The following is a 24,215-nucleotide window of genomic DNA, read 5'->3' on the forward strand; positions in this document are numbered from 1 at the left end:
AACAAAGGTATACAATTTCCAGCAATAAGGCAGAGCCTATTAGCATTGATTTACATTCAGACACTCACTAGAATTGCTAAGCAGAAATTTTCACCTAATGGCCTGATGTATCTCCATGTCACACATATTGAGAGCTGGCCACATATCACAATGTTCAATTTAAGTATGGGTGACTATTGGCAACTAGACCAGTAAAGAATTGGGAATTTATGAAAGTGTCAAGCAGTAGTCAAGGTTTCAGGTCAGGAGAGCAGACTCCAATAAAAGTCAGAGTTTTGTTCATGAGAAAGGTAAAGATCAGGGTTACTGATCAGACAGAGCAATGTGGAGGGAGTAGACTCACAACTTCACATCTGTATATTGAGATTAAGCATCATTCTTAAAAAGGAAACATAAGTTTTATTTCAGCATGCTGGGAACTTGATAATAATCAGAAGCCAAATCTTCCTGTGTAAAACAAGATATTAAAAAATCTATAATTTATGAATTGGTTTTCATTCTGTGGCTATTCTCCTTCTATCATACTGAATCATTGAGGTTCCATTATACAGTTTCCATGAAAATAATTATTAATCTGATTCTAAATACCTTAATCCAAATGTGATAAGTCACCAGCAATTCATTCATCTCTAGAATCTTAGTTTGTTATGCCCATAGTCATCTTTTTTCAATCCCAAAACTTTAATTGACATTTTTATCATTGCAAATTATTGAAACCTCAGATACTGTACTTTTCCTGTCATTTTCAAGTTTAGCAAAGTAAAGGAAGGTTTTAAAATGAATAGATTGCATTCATTTTCACATCGTAGGAAGATGTTAAGAGTCAATAGTGTAAGTCAAGTGGAAAAAAGTGGTGAATTGAACATAAGTACAAAGAAACTTGCTGATGTAGAAAATAATCAAACTTAAGATAAACTGATCTTCCATTCTGAGGAATGAAAAGAAATAGGTGATAAAATTATCACCTACATTCAAAATTTTAAATTGGATAATTATACATTGCTTAAGGAGGGATTGGGAAAGGAAACAGAAAACTACAGACCCGTCATTTTATCATTACTTGTGGGAAAATTACAGAAACCTATGATTGAGGACTTAACCAGATACCCAGCAAGGAGAAGCTGCCTGGGTTTTTGATGGTTTAAAAAATGTTACTAGTGAATAAAGGTATTTCTATGGATATTGCCTATACCAACTTCCAAAAGAGATTTGATAAAGTTCTTCACAAGCAAAAGGCTATCCATGATATTGGAGTTAACCATTTGATGTGGATTTATAATTGGTTAGGAGTTAGTGATAGAGAATAAAGAAAAATGTCACATTCTGTAATTGGTCAGAAGTGATAAATGGTCCTCCTAGAAATCTGCACTGGGGTATCAGGTTTTCCTCATAAAATATTAATCACTTAAATGAAGAAATAGAGAGTTGTGCATTCTGGTTTGTAGATGATAGTTAGGAGCCACAGTAAGTGTTTTGGATAGGATCATGAAGTTATTTTACCATCTTGTTCGAGACCAGTAACTTTACACATTGAATCCTAGTGCCCAACATAAAAGAATTGTATGACACGATTTCAAGTTTTAAGAGTTTTTCCATAACAAACCAACTAAAAGCAATCTTGATTAAAGATTACCGAATCAATGCTCTAAACAACAGAGTCGTTAGCCCTTAATAATGCTTTACCACCACTAATAATCCAACGCTGCATTTTATATATACTGTATTCTACAAGATGTCCTCAACAGGAATACAGGCTTCATAGGAAACAATCCACAGCCACTCCCAACTTCCTATTTCATCATGTTATAATGTGAAATAATCACTTTTTTAAAAAGCACTTCCTTTAGAACAGAGAAGAATAAAGAAATAAAAACAATACAGCACAGGAACAGGCCCATCATCCCTCCAAGCCAGTGCTGACACATTTTTCCCTTCCATACTAAAACTGTCTTCACTTACAGGATCCATATCCCTCCATTCCCTTCCTGTTCATGTATCCATCCAGCTGCTTCTTGAGAACCTATTGTGTCTGCTTCCACCACCTCCTCTGGCAGTGTGTTCCAGGCACCCAGCACCCTTTGTGTGTAAAGCTTGCCCACACATTTCTTTTAAACTTTGCCATTCCCCACACTCCCGCGCCTTGAACCTGTGTCCCCTACTAATTGACCCCTCCACCCTGGGAAAAGACTCATGTTTTCCACTCTATCCATGCCCATTCACAATCTTATAAACATCTATCAGGTCGGCCCTCAACCTCCTGCATTCCAGTGAAAACAAACCAGTCTATCCAACCTTTCCTCATAGCTAAAATCTCTCATACCAGGCAACATCCTGGTAAACCCGCCTGTACCCTCTCCAAAGCATCCATATCCTCCTGGTACTGTGGTGACTAGAACTGTACACAATATTTCAAGTATGGTCTAACTAAAGTTCCATAAAGCTGCAGCATAACTTGTCTACCCTGATACAGGGGAACCTCAATTATCCGAATGTCATGGACGGGGACTATTTTTTTGGATAATCGAATGTTTGGATAATCGAATGCTGGCTAACATAGTTTAGCCAAGCATCGGGACCTTGCGATCTTGCTGGATAATCCAAAATTTGGATAATTGAATGCTGGATAATTGAGGTTTCTCTGTACTCAATGATCCTTCCAATGAAGACAAGCATGCCCAAGGCCTTTTTACTACCTTATCTACCTGCGCTACTACCTTCAGTAATCTATGGACCTGCACATGCAGATTCCTCTGCATATCAATACTCCTAAGAGTTCTGCCATTCACTGTATAATTTCCACCTGTACTTGACCTTACAAATGCATCAATTCATAGTTGTCTGGATTAAACTCCATCTGCCATTTTCTGCCCATGCCTCCAACTGATCTATATTCTGCTATATCCTCTGACAATCTTCCTTACTATCCACAATTCCACCAGTCTTTGTATTGTCCACAAGGTTACTAATTAGAACTGCCACATTTTCCTCCTAAACTGTAGACAGTTTAGTTTTCAGAGAATATCTGAACTAACTACCAGCAGGAAAACTGACCGACTCTGGTAATCTTTCCTAATGGTCTTGTCTGAGCAAACCTTTCAGAATCTTTAGATAGCTATGAAATATACCTCTTCAAGTAAAAATGGTCCTTCCTTCCAAATGACCTGAAGTCCCCACTTGCTTCAAGAAGGCCACCATGAAGAAAAATCATGCAGTGTTCAATGACTACCAACCGGTGGCGCTGATCTCCAGAATTATGAAGTGTATCAAGTGGTTAGTCATGGCTTACATCAACTCAGTCTATCAAATTGTCTTGGTCCTTTGCAATTCACCTATCGGTCCACCCAGACTCCCTCACCCTACACTCATTCCTGGAGCATCTGGATAACAAGGATATCGATGTCAGGATTACAGCTCCACATTCAACACCATAATTCCAAACAAACTCATTTCTAAACTCCCCCTCTGTAACTAGATCCTCATCTTCCTGACCCATAGACTATAATCAGTAAGAATAGGTGACAACACTTCCTCCACTACAATCCTCAACACTGGTGTCCTGCAATGCTATGTTCTCAGCCCCCTACTGTACTCCTTACACGCTGTGTGGCCAAATTCTACACCAACTTCATTTACAAGTTTGCTGATGACACCACCATTTTATGTTGGATCTCAAACAACAATGAGACTGAATACAGGAAAGACATTGAATGCTTAGCCGCATGGTGTAGAGACAACAATATCTCCATCAACATCAGCAAAATGAAGGAGCTGGTCATTGACTTCTAGAAGCGGAGTAGAGAGCACTCCCCTGTCTGCATCAATGATGCTGAGGTGGAGATGATCGAGACCGTCAAGTTCCTAGGAGCGATGATCACCAGCAATCTATCCTGGTCCAACCACATCGACACATGTTCAAGAAATCACAGCAATGTCTCGACTTCTTCAGGAGGCCAAGGAAATTCGATATGTCCACAGGGACTCTTATCAACTTTTATAGCCACACCACAGAAAGTAGCCTATCCGGATGCATGACAGTATAGTATGGCAACTGCTGTTCCCTAGACCACAAGGAACTACAGAGAGTTGTGAACACACCCCTGTCCATTACACAAACCAGCCTTCCAACCATTGACTCCATTTACACTTCCCACTACTTCAGGAAAGCAACCAATATAATCGAAGACCCCTCCCACCCCAGTTATACTCTTTTCCGCGCTCTTCCATTGGGCAGAAGAGATAAACTTTTGAATACATGTGCGAACAGATTCAAGACAGGTTCATCCCAGCAGTTACCAGACCTCTGAATTGATTTCTCAAGTGTTAGTGTTGATCTCTCTCTATCTCTCTGTCTGCACCTTCTCAGCGGCTATAGTACTGTATTCTGAATTCTGTTCTGCTACTCTGATGTACTTTGTATAGCACAATCTGCCTGTATAGCATGCAAAACAACACTTTTCACTGCATCTCGGTACATGCGACAACAATAAATCAGAATCATCAAACTCAGGCTGCCTGCCAGTTTATAATCCTATGCTGACTACATTAGCCTTTTGTGCCTCCATGACACTTCTTTTATTCAGTCCAGAAATAGTTAACCTAGCTTCTCGTGCATTTTTTCTATGTGTAAACATTTAATACTTTATTCCGAATAAGTGTCTCCATGGTAACCAAACCATGCAGCTGGTTGTCTGTCAAAATTTGAAGCAGATCACATGACCCATTTTGTTTTCTTATTTCAGTGTGAATTAAAGACAGTCCAAAATATAATCATCTTATAAAGCTTTTCATTGCAGCAGTACAAATAATCATAAGCCCTATACTTATATAAAGGGGTTATTAGTTCAAACACTGCAGATAACACAAACCTTGGAATTGTAATGTACTTAAACTCCCCTGATTGCAATGGTTCATGAAAGTGGTTTAATCACCACCTTCTCAAAGGCAACTGGGGATGCGCAGTGCAAGTTGGCTTAGCCAACAATGCCCACATTTCCAGGAATGAGGTAAAAAAAAGACTATGGGAGCTCATAGACTGGTGAAATGTGTAGGCATGTGACAGATGAAAATTAATATAGAAAAGTGTCAGATGATGTATTTTTGGAGAGAAAACTAGCCTTTGAAGTTGTTGGGAGAAGTGGATAAGGCTCTTAAAACACCATACACCATACTTTTATAAGCAGAGGCCTAAAGTATAAATGCGAGCTCAACTAACTGGTCCTTGTTCACAATAATATCAGCACAGGGTTCGATCCCCATTCTGGCTGAAGTAGATTTGGGGCCATTCCCTCCACTCTCAGATATATAATACAGACCTGGTTCAGCAACCCATGAATAATCAAAGACATTACCTTGAAAACACAGAAGAGTACAAAAGCAAGCAAACTATGGTAACTTTTAAATAAAATATTAGCTACACCTTGGAAGTCTCCTGACACTATGGCTAATATCTGAGCCTAAAGCTCTAGGTTCAGATCTCACTCTGGTGCTTGAGAACAACAGGAGATGGGGCCATGGGGTAATTTATTATTGCTGTCCTCAGATATCAATCTCCTAGAGGGAAAGATGTTTAAATGCTAAAGGAAATACTAATAGTTTGCTATGATCTTCCCACAGTTTTGAACAGTTCTGCATAAATTACTGCAATGAGAAGCTCCAACAGCTCTTCATTGAACTGATCCTGAGGCAAGAGCAAGCAGAGTACCAGAGGGAGGGCATCGAGTGGCAACATGTAAGTCATCGCACAATCAGGAGCAGTTTGTCAATGGAATGCAGAGCTCAGAAGGTTAACAGTGAACCTAATGAAAGGTTATGAAGGGTTATGGCAGTGTTATTATTAATCTCTACCCATTCTAAGTCCCACTGTGGAATTTGCCTGCCTTAGTGCTGGCAGAACACTTACCCAACTGCTAGTCTGCATGTAGTCTCCCAAAGGGAATATCAGCCTTAGAATGCTGCAGATTGACATTTCAGTAATGTTGTAGTACCTGTATAGGAAGTCAATTAGCTCAGATGGCTGGTTTGCAATGCAGACCGATACCAAAAGTGTGGGTTCAATTTCCACACTGGTTGAGGTTACTATGAAGGACTCTCCTTCTCAACCTCTCCCCTCACATGAAGCACAGTGATCCTTAGATTAAGTCACCACCAGTCATCTCTTTCTGTAATGAGAAAGCATCCCAATGGTCTGGGAAGACTATGTAATTTTTACATTTTAGTACATGTACAGAAAGCTTGAATGTCCCAAATATGAAGAGTATGTAATCATTACAGACACTGAATTTAATGGGGGGAGACGAAAGGCTATAAATTTTCTCCTGCCACTAAGTTGTTAAAAGTAGCTTTTGCTATGTTCCCACTTTAAGAGTAGTTTTAAATGGGGCCGACCTATGATTGTCTCATATCCCAATACTCTCATCAATAATATAGTGTTGACTGCTGGACCTAACAGGAATATGGAGGAGAAGCAGGGAAAGAAAGCCAGATGAAGGCAGTGACCTGGTGCCTCATTGCTCATATTTTCTGCTCCACTGCTGCCCTCAGTTTTGTGCAGGCTTACACATGGAGAACTTCAGCCCTGAATCAGCAGGTTAGCAATGACAAGTTCACAAACTTAAAGCAATCGCCTGAACAAATGGGCACAGACAGATCTCTCCAGGCATTTGGAATAATGGATTTTCTTCCTAAACCATTGTTGTGGGAGAGTCTGTAAATTCTTTTCAATGTTTCCGAGGGACCAGTTTAGGGAGACTGATATACATCAGGCGTTGTTTTATATCTGATTAGCTACGTGACTGACACTCATCAGCTCTATGTAAAAATCTCTGAACTAGTGTGTGAGATTTCGCCACTCCTGTTATCTGTTCATTCAATATAAAAGTGCACGCACTTTATCTGCATAATGTATGCAACACACGTAGCTGCATCCAGATAGGCTGTGCATGGATTGGTCTAATCAAATTGTGAGGTACTCCCAACTTTGCACAAGGATTTGACTGAAAACAAAACAGCCAAGAATGCAAATAACTTACCCAATCTAAGCACTGGTAAGTTTCATCCACTTGTTGAGCAGGATCTGGTTACCATGGGCACCCCAAGGTCCAGCGCAAAGGTTCAGTTTCCCACTGGCATTACATTTTCTCTGAAATCCATCAATAAGCTATACTAGCAAGTTAATCATTAATGGCTCTTCTTAAATGCCTATCAAAGACTTTGAACTTAAGAACATAAAACATAGGAGCAGGAGAAATTCATACAATTTCCCAATGCACTCTTTCATTTAGTACAATGATGATCCACCTTCCTCTCAACTCTATTTTCCCACCCCCTTCCCCACATCCCAACAGAGAGCTGGTCTCCAAGAAGACTAAATATCTGTTGATCGCAGTCTTGAATATATTTGACAATGGAACATTGATAACACTCTGGGGCGGAGAATTCTAGTCATTAAAAATACTTTGTGTGAAAGATATTCTCCCCATCTCAGTTCTCAATGGTCAACTCGTTATCCTGAGATTATGTGCCCCATGTTCTAGTGTTCCAAACCTGTCAAAATCCTCCAGAATCTTGTCTCCTTCAATGCAATCATCTCTCATTCTTCTAGACATCAGACAGGACGGGTGAAATTTATTAGCCTCCAATCATAATATAACACTCTCAACACACTTAATGTCTTGTCTCAAAAACACATACATTCGTCTTTCAATGTGGAGCTGAAATCTGAGACAGTACTCAGAATCTCATCATAGTCCTATACAATTTATTATCACCATTGCTTTCATCTTGGGACCAAGTCTGATCACGAACAACTCTACTGTGGGTGCACAAAAGAAGGACTATCCTAAAAACATAGAAGCCCTACAGTGTGGAATCAGGCCATTTGGCCCTCTGAGTCCACACCACCCCTCCAAAGAGCATCTCATCCAGACTCACCCCCTACCCACATCTGTAGCCCTGCATTTCCCATGGCTAACCCACCTAGCCTGCCTGGACAGTTTAGCATGGCCAATCCACCCAACCTGCATATCTTTGGACTGTGGGAGGAAACCGGTGTGCCCAGATGAAATCCATGCAGACATGGGGAGAATATGGTAACTATCTCTAGTTAAACGTTACAGAATATTATCTGCCTAATGCTCAGCCAAGCTTCTATTTGGAAACCACATAAGAACAAACTATATAGGCCGGTCCTTGTTGGTGTCTACATAAACTTACAAACATTTAATTCATTTTAATTCATCTTACTAATATCCTGGAGCAGTTTCCCTGGGTCTCCTAAAGGATTAACTATTTCTCCTATTTTAGTATATCAGTATCATCGATATATACTACTCATATCAATTTTGCCAGCACTAATCCTTGTGAATACTATTACCAATGTTGAACTGCACAGAAAATTGCCCTTAATTTCAATCCCTTGTTTCCATCCTTCTATTTTCAAATCCAATTTGCTATCTTCCCCTTGATTCCATACTCCTTAATAATATCCAGTAGTGTCCCAAAGACTGTTGTAAAGTTTACATATATAACATTCATCAAGCTTCTCCCATTTATCGTGTTCCAGCCTATTCCATAGTTTGGCAATGCTTAAGTAGCCCAAAGATTAACATCAGGTGACTGAAAGTTTCTTTCCTTTCTGTCTTTTCATTGTCCAGATTGACTATTTCAACAATCAAATCATTGTGGATCTTGTGGAACAGCCACACAAAGGAATTATTGCCATCCTGGATGAGGCCTGTATGAATGTCGGGAAGGTGACAGATGCCATGTTGGTGGACACCATGGACTCCAAGTTGGGCAAACATGCCCACTACACTAGCAGAAAGGTGGGACAAAACCAGAATCTGGGCACAGCAAAAGGTCAGGAAATTTATAATAGGCAGTGACTAACATAAACTCAAAATAACCAAGGCAAGCAGAGACTTGAGGCAAGTCTGATTATGCCAAACCTTAACCACATTAAATCTACAGCTGGGATTTCCTGTGGGAACATTGAGTTATTCTGTTGAACAGGCTGACAATAGAAAGGAAGTGGAACCGTTGGTCTGGCTATTCTTATCATCTGTTGCTTCCACTGTAAAATATCTCTCATTAACCTGAGAAGGACTCCAAGGACTGAATATGGCAAATTGCTATATGCAAATGAACTACTGTGTTTCTTACATTACCACATTGTTTCGACCTCAAAAAGCACTTCATGAAGTGTTTATTTAGCTGTAAAGCATTTTAGGATTTCCTGAGCTTATAAGTGGTACAATATAAACTTAAGTTCTGTTCCTGGTTTCATACCTAAGGGCTGAAATTCATTAGATTGGGTGGGTAGCATATGCCATTGCCTGACCAATACGCTGGAAAGGCAGTCTGTAAGCAAACCTGTAGCAAACTGGAGTTATGTAGCAGTGTAGAACAATGTTCACCAAATTTGCATCAACAAAGATTAATCATTTTAATTATCGAGTTGCTGTCCCTTAGCTTTTGACACAAAATATTATTTTTCCCATCACTTTACCAGATGTGGGAGGATTAACCAGCTTCACTATTGAGTATCATAAATTGGAGGGAAATCATGCCAAGCATCCAAACCATTCCAAAGGAGAGTACTGCTGTGTATCAATTCCCATGAAAAAGCAGCCCCAACCCAATGAGACAGTTTCGACAGGTCTTCCTTTATCAATGAGACAAGTGCATTGGTTAGAAAGCTAGCACTAGTTGCCATCCTTTGTTGCTTTTTTGAATCTGATAGTGGGCATTCATCTTGATCCTCTGCAGTCCATGTAGTGGAAATGGTCCCACAGTGTTGTTAGGTAGTGAGTTTCAGGATTTTGAACTGTGCTAAAGAAAAATTGATGATACCTTTCAAAGTCAGATGGTATGTGACTTGGGTGGGGTGACGAGGAAGACGTCTAACTCTAGGAAGACTCACAATTAAACTCAGTCTGCCTTCACCTACAATTCATTGCTGAGCACTCTATCACTAGCCACTGAGATAGCAATGAGAAACAGGAGCCACAGTTAATTTATGCATTGTCTAACCTGAGAGTACATAGACCATAGAATGCTACAGCGCAGTATAGGCCCTTCGGCCCTTGATGTTGCGCTGACCTGTGAAACCAATCTGAAACCCCTCTAACCTACACTATTCCATTTTCATCCATATGTTTATCCAATGGCCATTTAAATTTCCTTTAAAATTGGCAAGTCTACTACTGTTGCAGGCAGAGAGTTCCACGCTCCTACTACTCTCTGAATAAATAATCTACATCTGACATCTGTCCTATATCTATCACTCCTCAATTGAAAGCTTGCCATCACCATCCAAGAAAAAAGGCTCTCACTGTCCACCCTATCTAACCCTCTGATTATCTTTTATGTCTCAATTAACCTTCTTCTGTCTAATGAAAACAGCCTCAGCTTTTCCTCATTAGACCTTCCCTCCATTCCAGGCAACATCTAAGTAAACCTCCTCTGAACCCTTTCCAATGCTTCCACATCTTTCCTATAATGCAGTAACCAGAACTGTATGCAATATTCCATGTGCAGTCGCACCAGAGTTTTGTACAGCTGCAACATAGCCTCATGGCTCCAAAACTCAATCCCTCTACTAGTAACAGCTAATACACTGTATGCCTTCTTAATAACCCTAGCAACCTATGTAGCAACTTTCAGGGATCTATGTACATAGACACTGAGATCTCTCTACTCATCTACACCACCAAGAATCTTACCATTAGCCCAGTATCTTTATTCCTGAGGCTCCTTTCAAAGTGAATCACCTCACACTTTTCTGCATTAAATTCCATTTGCCACCTCTCAGTTCAGCTCTGCAGCTTATCTACGTCCCTCTGTAACCTGCAACATCCTTCAGTACTATCCACAACTCCAACGACCTTAGTGTCATTCGCAAATTTACTAACTCATTCCTCTACGCCCTCATCCAGGTCATTTATTAAAATGACAAATATCAGTGGCCCCAAAACAGATCCTTGCAGTACCCCACCAGTAACTGAAATCCAGGATGAACATTTCCTATCAACCACCACTCTCTGTCTTCTTTCAACTAGCCAATATCTGATCCAAACTGCTAAATCACCCTCAATCCCATGCCTCCATATTTTGTGCAATAACGTATCGTGGGGAATCTTATCAAACGCCTTACTAAAATACATATACACCACATCAACTGTACTATGGTTCAACCATTAGCAACCAAGCTATGAGCAATCTGGTTAACTTAGTATAAAATAAAACCTGTGACCCCCCCCCCAAAGAAGGCTCAGTTCATGTTGTGCAGGTGGCTACTTAATGAGGCATCTGACGGGTCCAAACAACTTTTCGTACTTAACACTTTGTTTTGCGTCTGCAGCTGTGTCCAACTGAAAAGAATATGGAGTTCAACAAGCACTTCAGGATAAAGCATTACGCTGGACAAGTCACGTACGTCCCCTCCTTTTACCTTTAGAAATGCTTTGTTTTGTCTTTTGTGGCAAACTGAAAGGTTTATGCACTATGAGAAAAGTACAACATTCACCTCCCTGTCAACTCCCAGTTTATACTCATAAACTAACAGCGAATCAAAACTTAACAGAGAGAGAGAGAGACAGCTGATCAAACAACTAAAAGCATCTTTAAAACAAATGTAAATAAATCAGATCATTCCTATTTGTATCTATTAATCATAATAACCTGTCCTCTTCCCAAACATAGAAGTAGGGATTTCCAATCACAGGCAGTTTGCAGAAAAATGTCTTGGATGTATATTATCCAGCTTGCAATTGGTTTCTGTATATCTGCGTAGAAAGGAAAAGGTTAGTAATGTACAAGTTGACCTTGTAAGATTTTGGGGTTCACATTAATTTTCGTGAGAAACCTAAGTCAATTAAAATTTTAGAATGCAGTAAAATAAAGCCAATCTGAAATGTCTGCCAGTCCTAATTAGGTACAAGAGTATTTCCAAGTATGATTATGTAGGGACATAGAGTTAGGCAGAATGGAAACAGACCCAGCATTAGTGTGGTGCTGGAAAAGCACAGCAGGTCAGGCAGCATCTGGAGAGCAGAAAAATTGACGTTTCAGGCAGGAGCCCTTTATCAGGCCCAAAATGTTGATTTTCCTGCTCCTTGGATGCTGCCTGACCTACCGTGCTTTTCCAGTACCACTATAATCTCCAGCATCTGCAGCACCCACTTCTGCTTATGGAAACAGACCCTTTAGTCCAACTCCTCCTTGTTGACCTGATATCCTAAGCTGATATAGTCCCATTTTCCAGCATTTGGCCAATATTACTCTAAACCCTTCCTATTTATATACCCAACTAGTTGCCCCTCAGGTCCCTTTTAAATCCTTCCCCTCTTACCTTAAACCTATGCCCTCTAGTTTTGGATTCCACTACCGTGGTAAAAAACAACCTTGTCTATTTATCCTATCCATGCCCCTCATGATTTTATAAACCTCTATAAGGTCACCCCTTAGCCTCCGACGCTCCAGAGAAAATAGCCCCAGCCTATTCAGCCTCTCCCTATGGCTCATACTCTCATTCCCTGGCAACATCCTTGTAAATCTTTTCTTTAATGAACCCATTCTTTAATGAATCCACATTCCATTTCATCTACTATGCTCTAGCCCATTCACTCAGTGTGTCTACATCTCATTTAATGTGAGAGAGGAGAGATACAAAAGGGTCCAGAGGGGCAATATTTTCACAGAGAGGATGGTGAGTGTCTGGAACAGGCTGCCAGAAATAGTGGTGGAGGCGAGTACAATTTTGAAATTTAAGAAACATTTGGACAGAATGGGATAACTATAGAGGGATATGGACCAAATGCAGGCAAATAGAACTAGATTAATTGTGAAAACTGGGCAGGATGGACAAGTTGGGCCAAAGGGCCTGTTTCCATGCTGCAAACCTGTATGAGTCTTATGGGAAAGTGCAGGGATCAGTGCTAGGACCCCAGCTATTTATAATATATCTTAATGATTTAGATGATTTCACACCAGTTGTTGGAGGGAATCTTAAGGTTCAGGATTTACATGTATTTGGAAAGATTATAAATGATTTGGATGTGAACATAGGAGATATATTTAGTAAGTTTGCAGGTGACACCAAACTTGGAGGTGTAGTGGACAACGAAGAATGTTACCTCAGAGGACAATGGAACTTGGATCAGATGGGCCAATTAAGACCATAAGACCATAAGACATCGGAGTGGAAGTAAGGCCATTCGGCCCATCGAGTCCACTCCGCCATTCAATCATGGCTGATGGGCATTTCAGCTCCACTTACCAGCGTTCTCCCCGTAGCCCTTAATTCCTCTAGACAACAAGAATCTATCAATCTCGGCCTTGAAGACATTTAGCGTCCCGGCTTCCACTGCACAATGAATTCCACAGGCCCACCACTCTCTGGCTGAAGAAATGTCTCCGCATTTCTGTTCTGAAATGACCCCCTCTAATTCTAAGGCTGTGTCCACGGGTCCTAGTCTCCTCGTCTAACGGAAACAATTTCCTAGCATCCACCTTTTCCAAGCCATGTATTATTTTGTACGTCTCTGTTAAGTCTCCCCTTAATCTTCTAAACTCTAACAAATACAATCCCAGTATCCTCAGCTGTTCCTCATATGTTAGACCTGTCATTCCAGGGATCATCCGTGTGAATCTCCGCTGGACACGTTCCAGTGCCAGTATGTCCTTCCTGAGGTGTGGGGACCAAAACTGGACACAGTACTCCAAATGGGGCCTAACCAGAGCTTTATAAAGTCTTAGTAGTACATCTCTGCTTTTATATTCCAACCCTCTTGAGATAAGAGACAACATTGCATTCGCTTTCTTAATCACGGACTCAACCTGCACGGACTTTACCTTTAGAGAATCCTCGACTAGCACTCCCAGATCCCTTTGTGCTTTGGCTTTATTAATTTTCTCACCATTTAGAAAGTAGTCTATGCTTTTATTCTTTTTGCCAAAGTGCAAGACCTCGCACCTGCTCACGTTAAATTCCATCAGCCATTTCCTGGACCACTCTCCCAACCTGTCTAGATCCTTCTGTAGCCTCCCCACTTCCTCAGTACTACCTGCCTGTCCACCTAACTTCGTATCATCGGCAAACTTCGCTAGAATGCCCCCGGTTCCCTCATCCAAATCATTAATATATAATGATTAATGGCCCCAGCACCGAACCCTGTGGGACACCGCTCGTCACCGGCTGCCATTCTGAAAAAGAACCTTTTATCCCAACTCTCTGCCTTCTGTTAGACAGCCAATCCTCAATCCATCCCAGCAGCTCACCTCGAACACCATGGGCCCTCACCTTGCTCAGCAGCCTCCCATGTGGCACCTTATCAAAGGCCTTTTGAAAGTCTAGATAGACCACATCCACTGGGTTTCCCTGGTCTAACCTACTTGTTACCTCTTCAAAAAATTCCAACAGGTTTGTCAGGCATGACCTCCCTTTACTAAATCCATGTTGACTTGTTCTAATCAGACTCTGCTCTTCCAAGAATTTAGAAACCTCATCCTTAATGATGGATTCTAGAATTTTACCAACAACCGAGGTTAAGCTGATTGGCCTATAATTTTCCATCTTTTGACTTGATCCTTTCTTGAACAAGGGGGTTACAACAGCCATCTTCCAATCATCCGGGACCTTTCCTGACTCCAGTGACTCTTGAAAGATCTCAACCAATGCCTCTGCTATTTCCTCAGCCACCTCTCTCAGAACTCTAGGGTGTATCCCATCGGGGCCAGAAGATTTATCAATTTTAAGACTTTTTAACTTTTCTAGCACTATCTCTTTCGTAATGGCAACCATACTCAACTCAGCCCCGTGACACCCTTTAATTTTTGGGATATTACTCATGTCTTCCACTGTGAAAACTGACGCAAAGTACTTGTTAAGTTCTCCTGCTATTTCCTTATCTCCCATCACTAGGCTTCCTGCATCAGTTTGAAGTGGCCCAATGTCTACTTTTGCCTGTATTGGCTACTCCTCAATTGGCTGAGGAGTGGCAGATGGAGTTTCATTTAGATAAAGTGAGGTGCAACATTTTGGAAACATAAATCAGAGCAGGTCATATATACTTAATGGTAAGGTTCTGGGGAGTGTTGCTGAACAGAGACTTTGGAGTGCAAGTTCATTGTTCCTTGAAAGTGAAATCGCAGGTAGACAGAACAGTGGAGCAGGCACTTGGTATGCTTGCGTTCATTGGTCAGTGCATTGAGTATAGGAGTTGAGCGATACAGGACATTGGTTAGGCCACCTTTAGAATTGTGCATGCAATTCTGGTCTCCCTACTACAGAAAGTATGTTATGAAATTTGAAAGGATTCAGAAAAGATTTATAAGGATGTTGCCAAGGTTGGAGGGTTTGAGCTATAGGGAGAGGTTATTTTCCCTGGAGTGTCAGAAGCTGAGTGGTGACCTTAAGGAGGTTTATAAAATCATGAAGGGCATTGGTAGGTGAATAGACAAGGTCTTTTCCCTGGTGCGGAGGAGTCCAAAACTACAGGACATAGGTTTAAGGTGAGGGTAAGATTTAAAAGGGACCTAATGGGCAACTTTTTCACTCATAGGGTAGTGCATGAATGGAATGCGCTGCCAGAGGAAGTGGTGGAGGCTGGTACAATTACAACATTAAAAGGGCATCTGGATGGGTATATGAATAGGAAGGGTTTAGAGGGATATGGCCAAATGCCGGCAAATGGAACTAGATTTATTTAGGATATCTTGTCGGCATGGACAGGTTGGACCAAAGAGTCTGTTTCCATACTGTACATCTCTATGGTTCTACAATGGAACTAATTGTAATATCTCCAAGTTTGCAGATGACGCAAATCTGTGGGGGAGGGTGGATAAATATGAGGTTATCCACCTTGGTAGCAAAAACAGGAAAGCAGATGTTTATCTGATTGGCAAAAGGGAAGGTGCAACAAGACCTGGGTACATTGTTAGATTAGATTAGATTACTTTACAGTGTGGAAACAGGCCCTTCGGCCCAACAAGTCCACACCGACCCGCCGAAGCGTAACCCACCCATACCCCTGCATTTACCCCTTACCTAACACTATGGGCAATTTAGTATGGCCAATTCACCTGACCTGCACATCTTTGGACTGTGGGAGGAAACCGGAGCACCCGGAGGAAACCCACGCAGACATGGGGAGAACGTGCAAACTCTACACAGTCAGTCGCCTGAGTCGGGAATTGAACCCGGGTCTCTGGCGCTGCGAGGCAGCAGTGCTAACCACTGTGCCACCGTGCCGTCCCGGTGCTAAAAGTAAGTATGCACGTAGAGCAGGCAGTGAAGAAGGCAAGTGGAATGCTGGTCTTATAGTAAGAGGATGCAAGTACAGAAGCAGGGATGTCTTACTGCAATTGTACAGCACCTTGGTGAGACCACACAAGGAATATTGTGTTCAGCTTTGGTCTCCTTATCTGAGGAAGGATATTCAGACTGTGGAGGGAATGCAATAAATGTTTAGCAGATCTTTTCCTGGGATGGGAAGACTGACATATGGAGAGAAAGTGGATCAGTTTGGATTCGAGTCACTGGAGTTTAGAAGAAAAAGGGGAATCTCATAGAAACCAAAAGATTTTAACTGAACTAGATGGAATAATCATAGAATAGATGTTCTTGATGAACAGGGAGTCCAGACCTAGCGGGTCACATATATGACTATGTTGTACCTCATTAAGGACTAAAATAAAGAGGAATTTCTACGTCCAGAGCTTGATTTGTCTGTGGAATTCTGTGCCACAGAAACTGTTTGAGGCCAAAACATTGAATGTTTTCCAGAAGAAGTTGCATGTAGTTCTTAGAGCTAAAGGGATCATAGGATATGAGGTGAAAGTGGAAGTAGGTTACTGAATAGGATGATCAGCTAAGATCATATTGAATGGCGAGTAGCCACGAAGGATCAAATGACAACTCCTGCTCTTATTTTCTTTGTTTCTATGCTTCTGCCAGATATGACTCTTCCCCCTGAAGAGATTGCCCTCAATTTCTTATTGATTCCACTTTCACTTTGGCTCTTTGAAGTCTCACTTGGCCAAATGATGGCTTAATGTCAAGGGTAGTCACTCTTAATTCCCTCTTGAGATTAGTTCTTTTGAGCACATTTGGACCAATGGTGTAATGAAATGAGGAACTAAGTAAGCTGGTGGACCCCAAACTGGGTGTCAATGAGTAGGCTATTATAGAGTAAATGCCACTTAATTGCATTGTAAATGATTGCAAGTGAGCTGATTAATTAATTGGCTGGGTTTAATTCTGGGTGGATAATGGTGTTGTAATTGAAATATGTTGGCACAGGGCGTGGATAATACTGAAGCCCCCAAATTTTCAATTGTATTCTCAGAATGTGGAGAGTGTGGTGCTGGAAAAGCACAGCAGATCAGGCAGCATCCAAGGAGCAGGAAAATCGACATTTCGGGCAAAATAATCTCCAGCATCTGCAGTTCTCACTTTCTCCTTCTCAGAATGTGGTCATGGCTCAGGGTCTTTGCAATATCCACTTCCTTCAGCCATTCCTTGATTTCATGTGGAATGAATCGAATTGGCTGAAGGTTGGCACTGAGATTTTCAGAACCTCAGGAGGAGGCTGAGCTGGATCATTCACCGGCCCTTCTTGCTGATGATTCTCATAAATACCACAGTCCTGTCTTTTGCACTGATGTCTAGGATCCCCTACTTTTGGGGGTGGGGGAGGATATTTGGGATCCTCCTTTTCCAAAGACTTATTTACTCTTCCAGCACCATTGACGACTGATTGTGGCAGGGCTGCAGAGCTTAAATTTTATTTGTTGTAACAATGCTTAGCTCCATCAGTTACTAATTATGCTGCTTGATACGTAAGTAGTCCTATATGGTAAGCACCAAGCTGACCTCATTTGTAGCTATGCCTGGTGCTGCTGCTGGCCTGCTCTCCTGCTTTCTCCAGATCACTCAAATTGGCGATTCTGTTAGAGTAGGGGATATGCGGTGCAAGTGTGAGTTTATGTATCAGAAAGTCTGGATTGTGTTGACTGTCACCTTCTCTGGGTGTCTCCTACTCACTGCATCCCACTCTGTTACACTACCCAAGACCTCCAGTAAAATAGCGAGAAAATGCTGAAAGTTTGTACCCATAGGTTTATTTGTTTACAGTGGCTCACTACGGCTGCCTCCTTCCCTCCCTTCCAATCTGTACTTACCCTCTTTTCTCCATTTGTTCTCTTCTCCTCCTCCATTCAAGGATAGCATTCGTCATCTCCGGGTCACCCGCACCACCCCATGGCCAAACATTTCAACTCCCTCTCCCACTCTGCCGAGGACATGCAGGTCCTGGGCCTCCTTCACCGCCACTCCTTCACCACCCGACGCCTGGAGGAAGAACGCCTCATCTTCCGCCTCAGAACACTTCAACCCCAGGGCATCAATGTGGACTTCACCAGTTTCCTCATTTCCCCTCCCCCCACCTTACCCCAGTTCCAAACTTCCAGCTCAGCACCGTCCTTATGACCCGTCCCACTTGTTAATCTTCCTTCCAATCTATCTGCTCCACCCTCGCCTCCAAACCTATCACCATTACCCCCACGTCCATTCACCTATTGCACTCTCAGTTACCTTGCCCCCAGCCCCATCCCCCCTCCCATTTATTTGTCCACCCCCAAGGCTCCCAGCCTCAATCTTGATGAAGGGCTCCTGCCCGAAACATCAATTTTCCTGCTCCTCGGGTGCTGCCTGACCTGCTGTACATTTCCAGCACCATTCTAATCTTGACTTTAATCTCCAGCATCTGCAATCTTCACTTGCGCCTTGTCTAACTCATGGCTTTGTGCAACTTCATGGGCTGCATGATCCTAATGTCATCCCTATCTTTGTATGCTCCTCTTCCCTTTCCATCCAGCTCTCACAATTTCTGTCTCCCTTTCCTGTAGCTTATCGATAGATGCTCTTAAAAGTTGGGAATATATTCAGTACAACTGAATGGCTTGCTAGACCACCTCTGAGGGCTGTTAAGAATTAAATATAGTGTGGGAATCTGGATTCACACATAGGTCACACTGAGTAAGAATGGGAGACTTCCTTCCTGAAAATACTTTGCTAAAGAAACTTCCCATTTTTGTGTTACGAATTTCTAGCTTGTTTATCTTTCTTATGTGTATATATTTATATTGGACATATATCTACCAAAATTCACTATCTGGATCACAGTAAAAGAATGGATCCTTGACTAAGATTTTGGGGTTGGGAGTCAGTTTGTATTGTTAGACCTGCATATATCCATTGACTATAATCTAAGAGAAGAGAAGCAATGGACATTCGAACTAAAGCCATGCTTTATGTTTGGGTTCAGGTACTCAGTGGAAGGCTTCATTGATAAGAACAAGGACACACTCTATCAAGACTTCAAACGTCTAATGTACAACAGGTGAGGATGGGGCTTAGAGTTCCAATTACTGCAGTGTCTCTTTTGTACTTATTTAGGATTTAAAGTTCACGGTAGTAAAAGGAAACAGTTCATTCCATCCGATACTGTATAGGTCATGTGTCACTTCCTGTAATTGGAAGGTTTTACCACCATCAGGTATTAGATGGCTTGCTTGTGTCTCAATGGCTGCTCTTGAACATGTGCACTACAAAATAGATAAAAGGCAATGATTCACTCTTGCCAAGTTTCGACCTCTATTTGCAAAAAGCAAATCTGGTTTGCCTCCAAAACTCTATTCACGGTACTTCAAAGCAATGTGGAGCTTGCAAAATAATTTCGGATTTTTAATATTTTTTTGAAACTTGCATTACAAAAATACTTAATGAAATAAATACTCCATTAATAAGGGAAGCTAGCAATAATTTCAAGATGCCATAAGTCTGAAAAGGCTTAGAGTGCATTTCAAATTGAAGAAGTTTATAAAAATAATAATGAAAAATCTCAAGGAGAATATGAGAAAACAAGAAAAGAGTTTGAAAACAATGAACAGGATATTCCCTTCCTTGGTGTGCAGGCACAATGATGAAAACGTCAGAAAAATACAGCACGAATGAAAAAAAATCAAAATTTGAGATTGAGAAAATGTTTGGCAATTTTACCTTTTCACTTTTAATATTGACTTCAGAATCTCATTACTAAGCAGCTTTGACCTTATTTCCATGCTTTTGCACCTTATTAACCCAACATGTCTTTGTATATGCCACTTCTAATGATCTTGTCATAGAGTCATAGAGATGTCCAGCAAGGAAACAGACCCATTGGTTCAACTTGTCCATGCCGACAAGATATCCTAAATAAATCTAGTCCCATTTGCCAGCATTTGGCCCATGTTTGTCTAAACCCATCTTATTCATATAACCATCCAGATGCCTTTTAAATGTTGTAATTTTACCAGCCTCACTTCCTCTGACAGTTCAGTCCATACATGCACCACCCTCCTCATGAAAAAGTTGCCCCTTAGGTTCCTTTCCCCTCTCACCTTAAACCTATCCCCTCTAGTTTTGGACTCCCCCATGCCAGGGAAAAGAACTTGCCTCAAAGGCTCCAGGGAAAACAGCTCCAAACTACTCAGCATCTCCCTACAGCTCAAATCCTCCAATCCTGGCAACATCATCTTAAATCTTTTCTAAACCTTTTCAGGTTTAACGACATAATTCTTATAGCAGGAAGACCAGAATTGCAAGCAGTCTTCCAAAAGTAGCCTAACCAATGCCCTGTACAGCCGCAGCATGACCTCACAATTCCCATACTCAATACATTGACCAATAAAGACAAGCATAAAAAAACCTTCTTCACTATCCTGTCTACCTGCGACTTCACTTTCAAAGAATTATGAACCTGCATTCCAAGGTCTCTTTGTTCAGCAACATTTCCCAGGACCTTACCATTAAGTGTACATGTCCTGCCTGATTTGCTTTTCCAAAATGCAACACCTCACATTTACCTAAATTAAACTCCATCTGCCACACCTCGGCCCATTTGCCCCTCAGATGAAGGTCCCATTGTACTCTGAGGTGATCTTCACTGTCCACTATACCTTCTATTTTGGTGTTGCCTGCAAATTTACTCACCAAACCTCCGATGTTCACATCCAAATCATTTATATAAATGACGAAAAGCAGTTGACCCAGCACCAATCCTTGTGGCACTCCACTGGTTACAGGCCAAAAGCCTGAAAAGCAACCCTCCACGACCACCCTCTGTCTCCGACCTTCGAGCCAATTCTGTATCCAAATAGCTAGTTTGCCCTGCACTCCATGTGATCTAACTTACTAACTAGATTACCATGAGGATCCTTGACTGCCATCCTGAAAAAAGACCCATTTATCCCTACTGTCTGCCTTCTACCAATCAACCAATTAGTCAATCATCTATCCGGGGCAATATGCTGCCCCTAACACTATTAGCCTATTTAGCAGCCTCCTGCATGCACCTTGTCAAAGGCATCCTGGAAATCCAAACAGATCTCTTCCACTGGCTCTCCTTTGTCTGACTTGTTTGATTGCACAGGAAGGGTGATGGTGAGCCTGGTTGCACAATTAGCAAGGTGGAGCATTAGTGATGCGAAACTTGACAGAGAAAGGTAATTCTGAGCCATTGCAGAGAGGGCACCATGAATCTCACTCGACAAGAGACAAACTGAACATAGAAAAATCTGGAGTAAAAGCCGAAAAAATACCATATAGGAGACAAATTGAATTCTGAGATTGGTAAGAGTGAAATGAGTAACAGAAATCAAAGTTCCAGCCTCTGTTGGCATATATATTGCAAGGATGGAAATTATCATATATTTTTATATTATATAAAATCATATTAAATATTATATTTTGAAGAGTGACCAATCTAGTTTTATAAAAGACTCACCAGGGCAATTGGGGAAAACCTTAGGATCACATTAATGAAGAAATGGCAACATGTCTAGATGACGGTAACCTGAAATCCATACTGAGGAAGTTGCAAATATTATAAGTGGGGAAATGCATTGCATATGGTCTGCATGGATTTTAAAAAGCTTTGACAAATATGTACATGGCAGACTAATGGACAAGCTTAAGCTTAGAATTAGCCAAGGTAAAGTCACTATAATCCGACAGACCAATTTCTCATGTTCAGTTCAACTCTTGTATTGAGAACAGGAGTTGGGAGGTCATGTTGCGGCTGTACAGGACATTGGAATATTGCGTGCAATTCTGGTCTCCTTCCTATCGGAAAGATGTTGTGAAACTTGAAAGGGTTCAGAAAAGATTTACAAGGATGTTGCCTGGGTTGGAGTATTTGAGCTATGGGGAGAGGCTGAACAGGCTGGGGCTGTTTTCCCTGGAGCATCGGAGGCTGAGGTGTGACCTTATAGAGGTTTACAAAATTATGAGGGGCATGGATAGGTAAATGGGGTCAGGGAGTCCAGAACTAGAGGGCAAAGGTTTAGGGTGAGACGGGAAGGATATAAAAGAGAACTACGGGGCAACTTTTTCACTCACAGAGGGTGGTACGTGTATGGAATGAGCTGCCAGATGAAGTGCAATTGCAACATTTAAGAGGCATTTGGATGGGTATGTGAATAGGAAGGGTTTGGAGGGATATGGGCCGGGTGCTGGCAGGTGGGACTAGATTGGGTTGGGATATCTGGTCGGCATGGACGGGTTGGACTGAAGGGTCTGTTTCCATGCTGTACATCTCTATGACTCTCTAACTCTTGTCAGGTGAGATTCATGGAGTCCTCTCTGCAATGGCTCAGAAACGAGCTTGGCGTCATTAATTCTACACCTCATTAGTTATGCTCTTCATCTCCGTTCCAGTGCAATTGCACAGGAGGAGAGGCAGAAGTACTTACCACTACCTTATAGGACCATAAGACCTTGCAGCTTTGTCAAGGGGAGGTCATGCCTGGCAAATGACAGGTTGATAGGAAAGAATTGATGGAAAGATGAGACTGGATGGGTCGAAGTAGACTGGTTCCAGTAGCTGATATGAAAATTTAGAACAGAGAATAGGTAAATGTTTTCACCCAAAGTCTCATGAGATTTTGGAATTCACTTCCAGGATTAGCTATTGAGGCAGAAACTACTTCAGCTAACAAGAAAGGACAAAAAGGGAATTGACAGGCTATGAGAATGGTAAATGAGATTAGGGCTATTTTTCTTCCAGGTAGGTTAATAGACGATTGTCTGTTGTAATTTGCATTATACCCCTTAGAGATTTAATTTACAACAGTGAACTGAATAAGAAGAATTCCAGCTTTGCTTGACATTGCCAACCAGCTATGTCCAAAAGATCATTCAGAATGCTCAACCCCTGATTACAGCTGAAGTGATTTAGCCATCCACATTTTGTTTAGCATAGTGGTTTGGTTTTGTTCCATTACTCAGCCACCTTGTCATCAATACAGATCTGTCAAAGTGGCACTGTGGTCAACATGCTGCCTCACAGTGCCAGAGACCTAGGCTCAATACCAGTCTTGGGTGACTGTGTGTGTGGAGTTTGCATATTCTCCTTGCGTCTGTGTGGGTTTCTGCTGGTGCTTTGGTTTTCTTCCAGAGTCCAAAGATGTGCAAGTTAGCTGGATTAGTTGTGCTAAATTGACCAAAGTATTCAGGTATGTGTAGGTTAGGTGCGTTAGCCATGGGAAATGCAGGGCTACAGGGATGGGTCTGGGTGGGATGCTCTACAGAGAGTTGGTGTGGAATCATCGGGCTGAATGGCCTTTTTCCATGTTGTGGAGATTCTATGGATTTCTCCCTGAAAGATATAGTACTATTAATAATATTATTCTGATAGATTTTAAAAACTCAAATAACCTAATTTTACAAATTTCATTCAGTTGTAGAAGTTTTGGTTATGTTGGAGTTGTGGTTGGGATTAATGGTAGTGAGCTTCATTATACACACAACTATATGATTCCATGAAACAACTCAAACATGGGCATTAATAAGAGATTTTATCTGAAAACTCTTTTTTAAAAGTTGTTATACTTAAAATGTCCATCAGAGGGCACTGAGACCATAAAATGAATACTGACAAATTCTTTGGGGACAAAGTGAATCGGCTCTGAAAGCGTGGAGCAAGGTACATAATTAACCGGTACCTTCAGCTGCCAATGCAAGGAGTATGCAAATATCATGCTGCCTGCACATTATGACCACAGGAGGCATTCAAGATTATCCCATCCTCAGTGCAATATTCACGCTCCGTCCTCATGCCCATTAACATCCTTATTTTTATTGAATATATATATTTCTTTCTTAAATATATTCACTG

At 41.5% G+C, this 24,215-nt stretch overlaps 1 protein-coding gene across 2 annotated transcripts in view; it reads left to right on the forward strand.

The window, feature by feature from the left end:
* LOC122548945 (unconventional myosin-Id-like) overlaps positions 1-24,215 on the forward strand; it is a 143,702-nt gene that overhangs the window by 43,585 nt on the left and 75,902 nt on the right. For both annotated transcript variants that reach the window (XM_043687950.2, XM_043687951.2), the window contains exons 10-13: positions 5,614-5,728; positions 8,652-8,822; positions 11,360-11,430; positions 19,326-19,400. In XM_043687950.2, coding sequence (XP_043543885.1) covers positions 5,614-5,728; positions 8,652-8,822; positions 11,360-11,430; positions 19,326-19,400 — 432 coding nt within the window. The remainder of the gene's footprint in view (positions 1-5,613; positions 5,729-8,651; positions 8,823-11,359; positions 11,431-19,325; positions 19,401-24,215) is intronic.

Source organism: Chiloscyllium plagiosum, unplaced genomic scaffold (assembly GCF_037043375.1).
Source record: "Chiloscyllium plagiosum isolate Xiang-an unplaced genomic scaffold, Cpla_swu_hap1 HiC_scaffold_4, whole genome shotgun sequence".
Taxonomy (NCBI): domain Eukaryota; kingdom Metazoa; phylum Chordata; class Chondrichthyes; order Orectolobiformes; family Hemiscylliidae; genus Chiloscyllium; species Chiloscyllium plagiosum.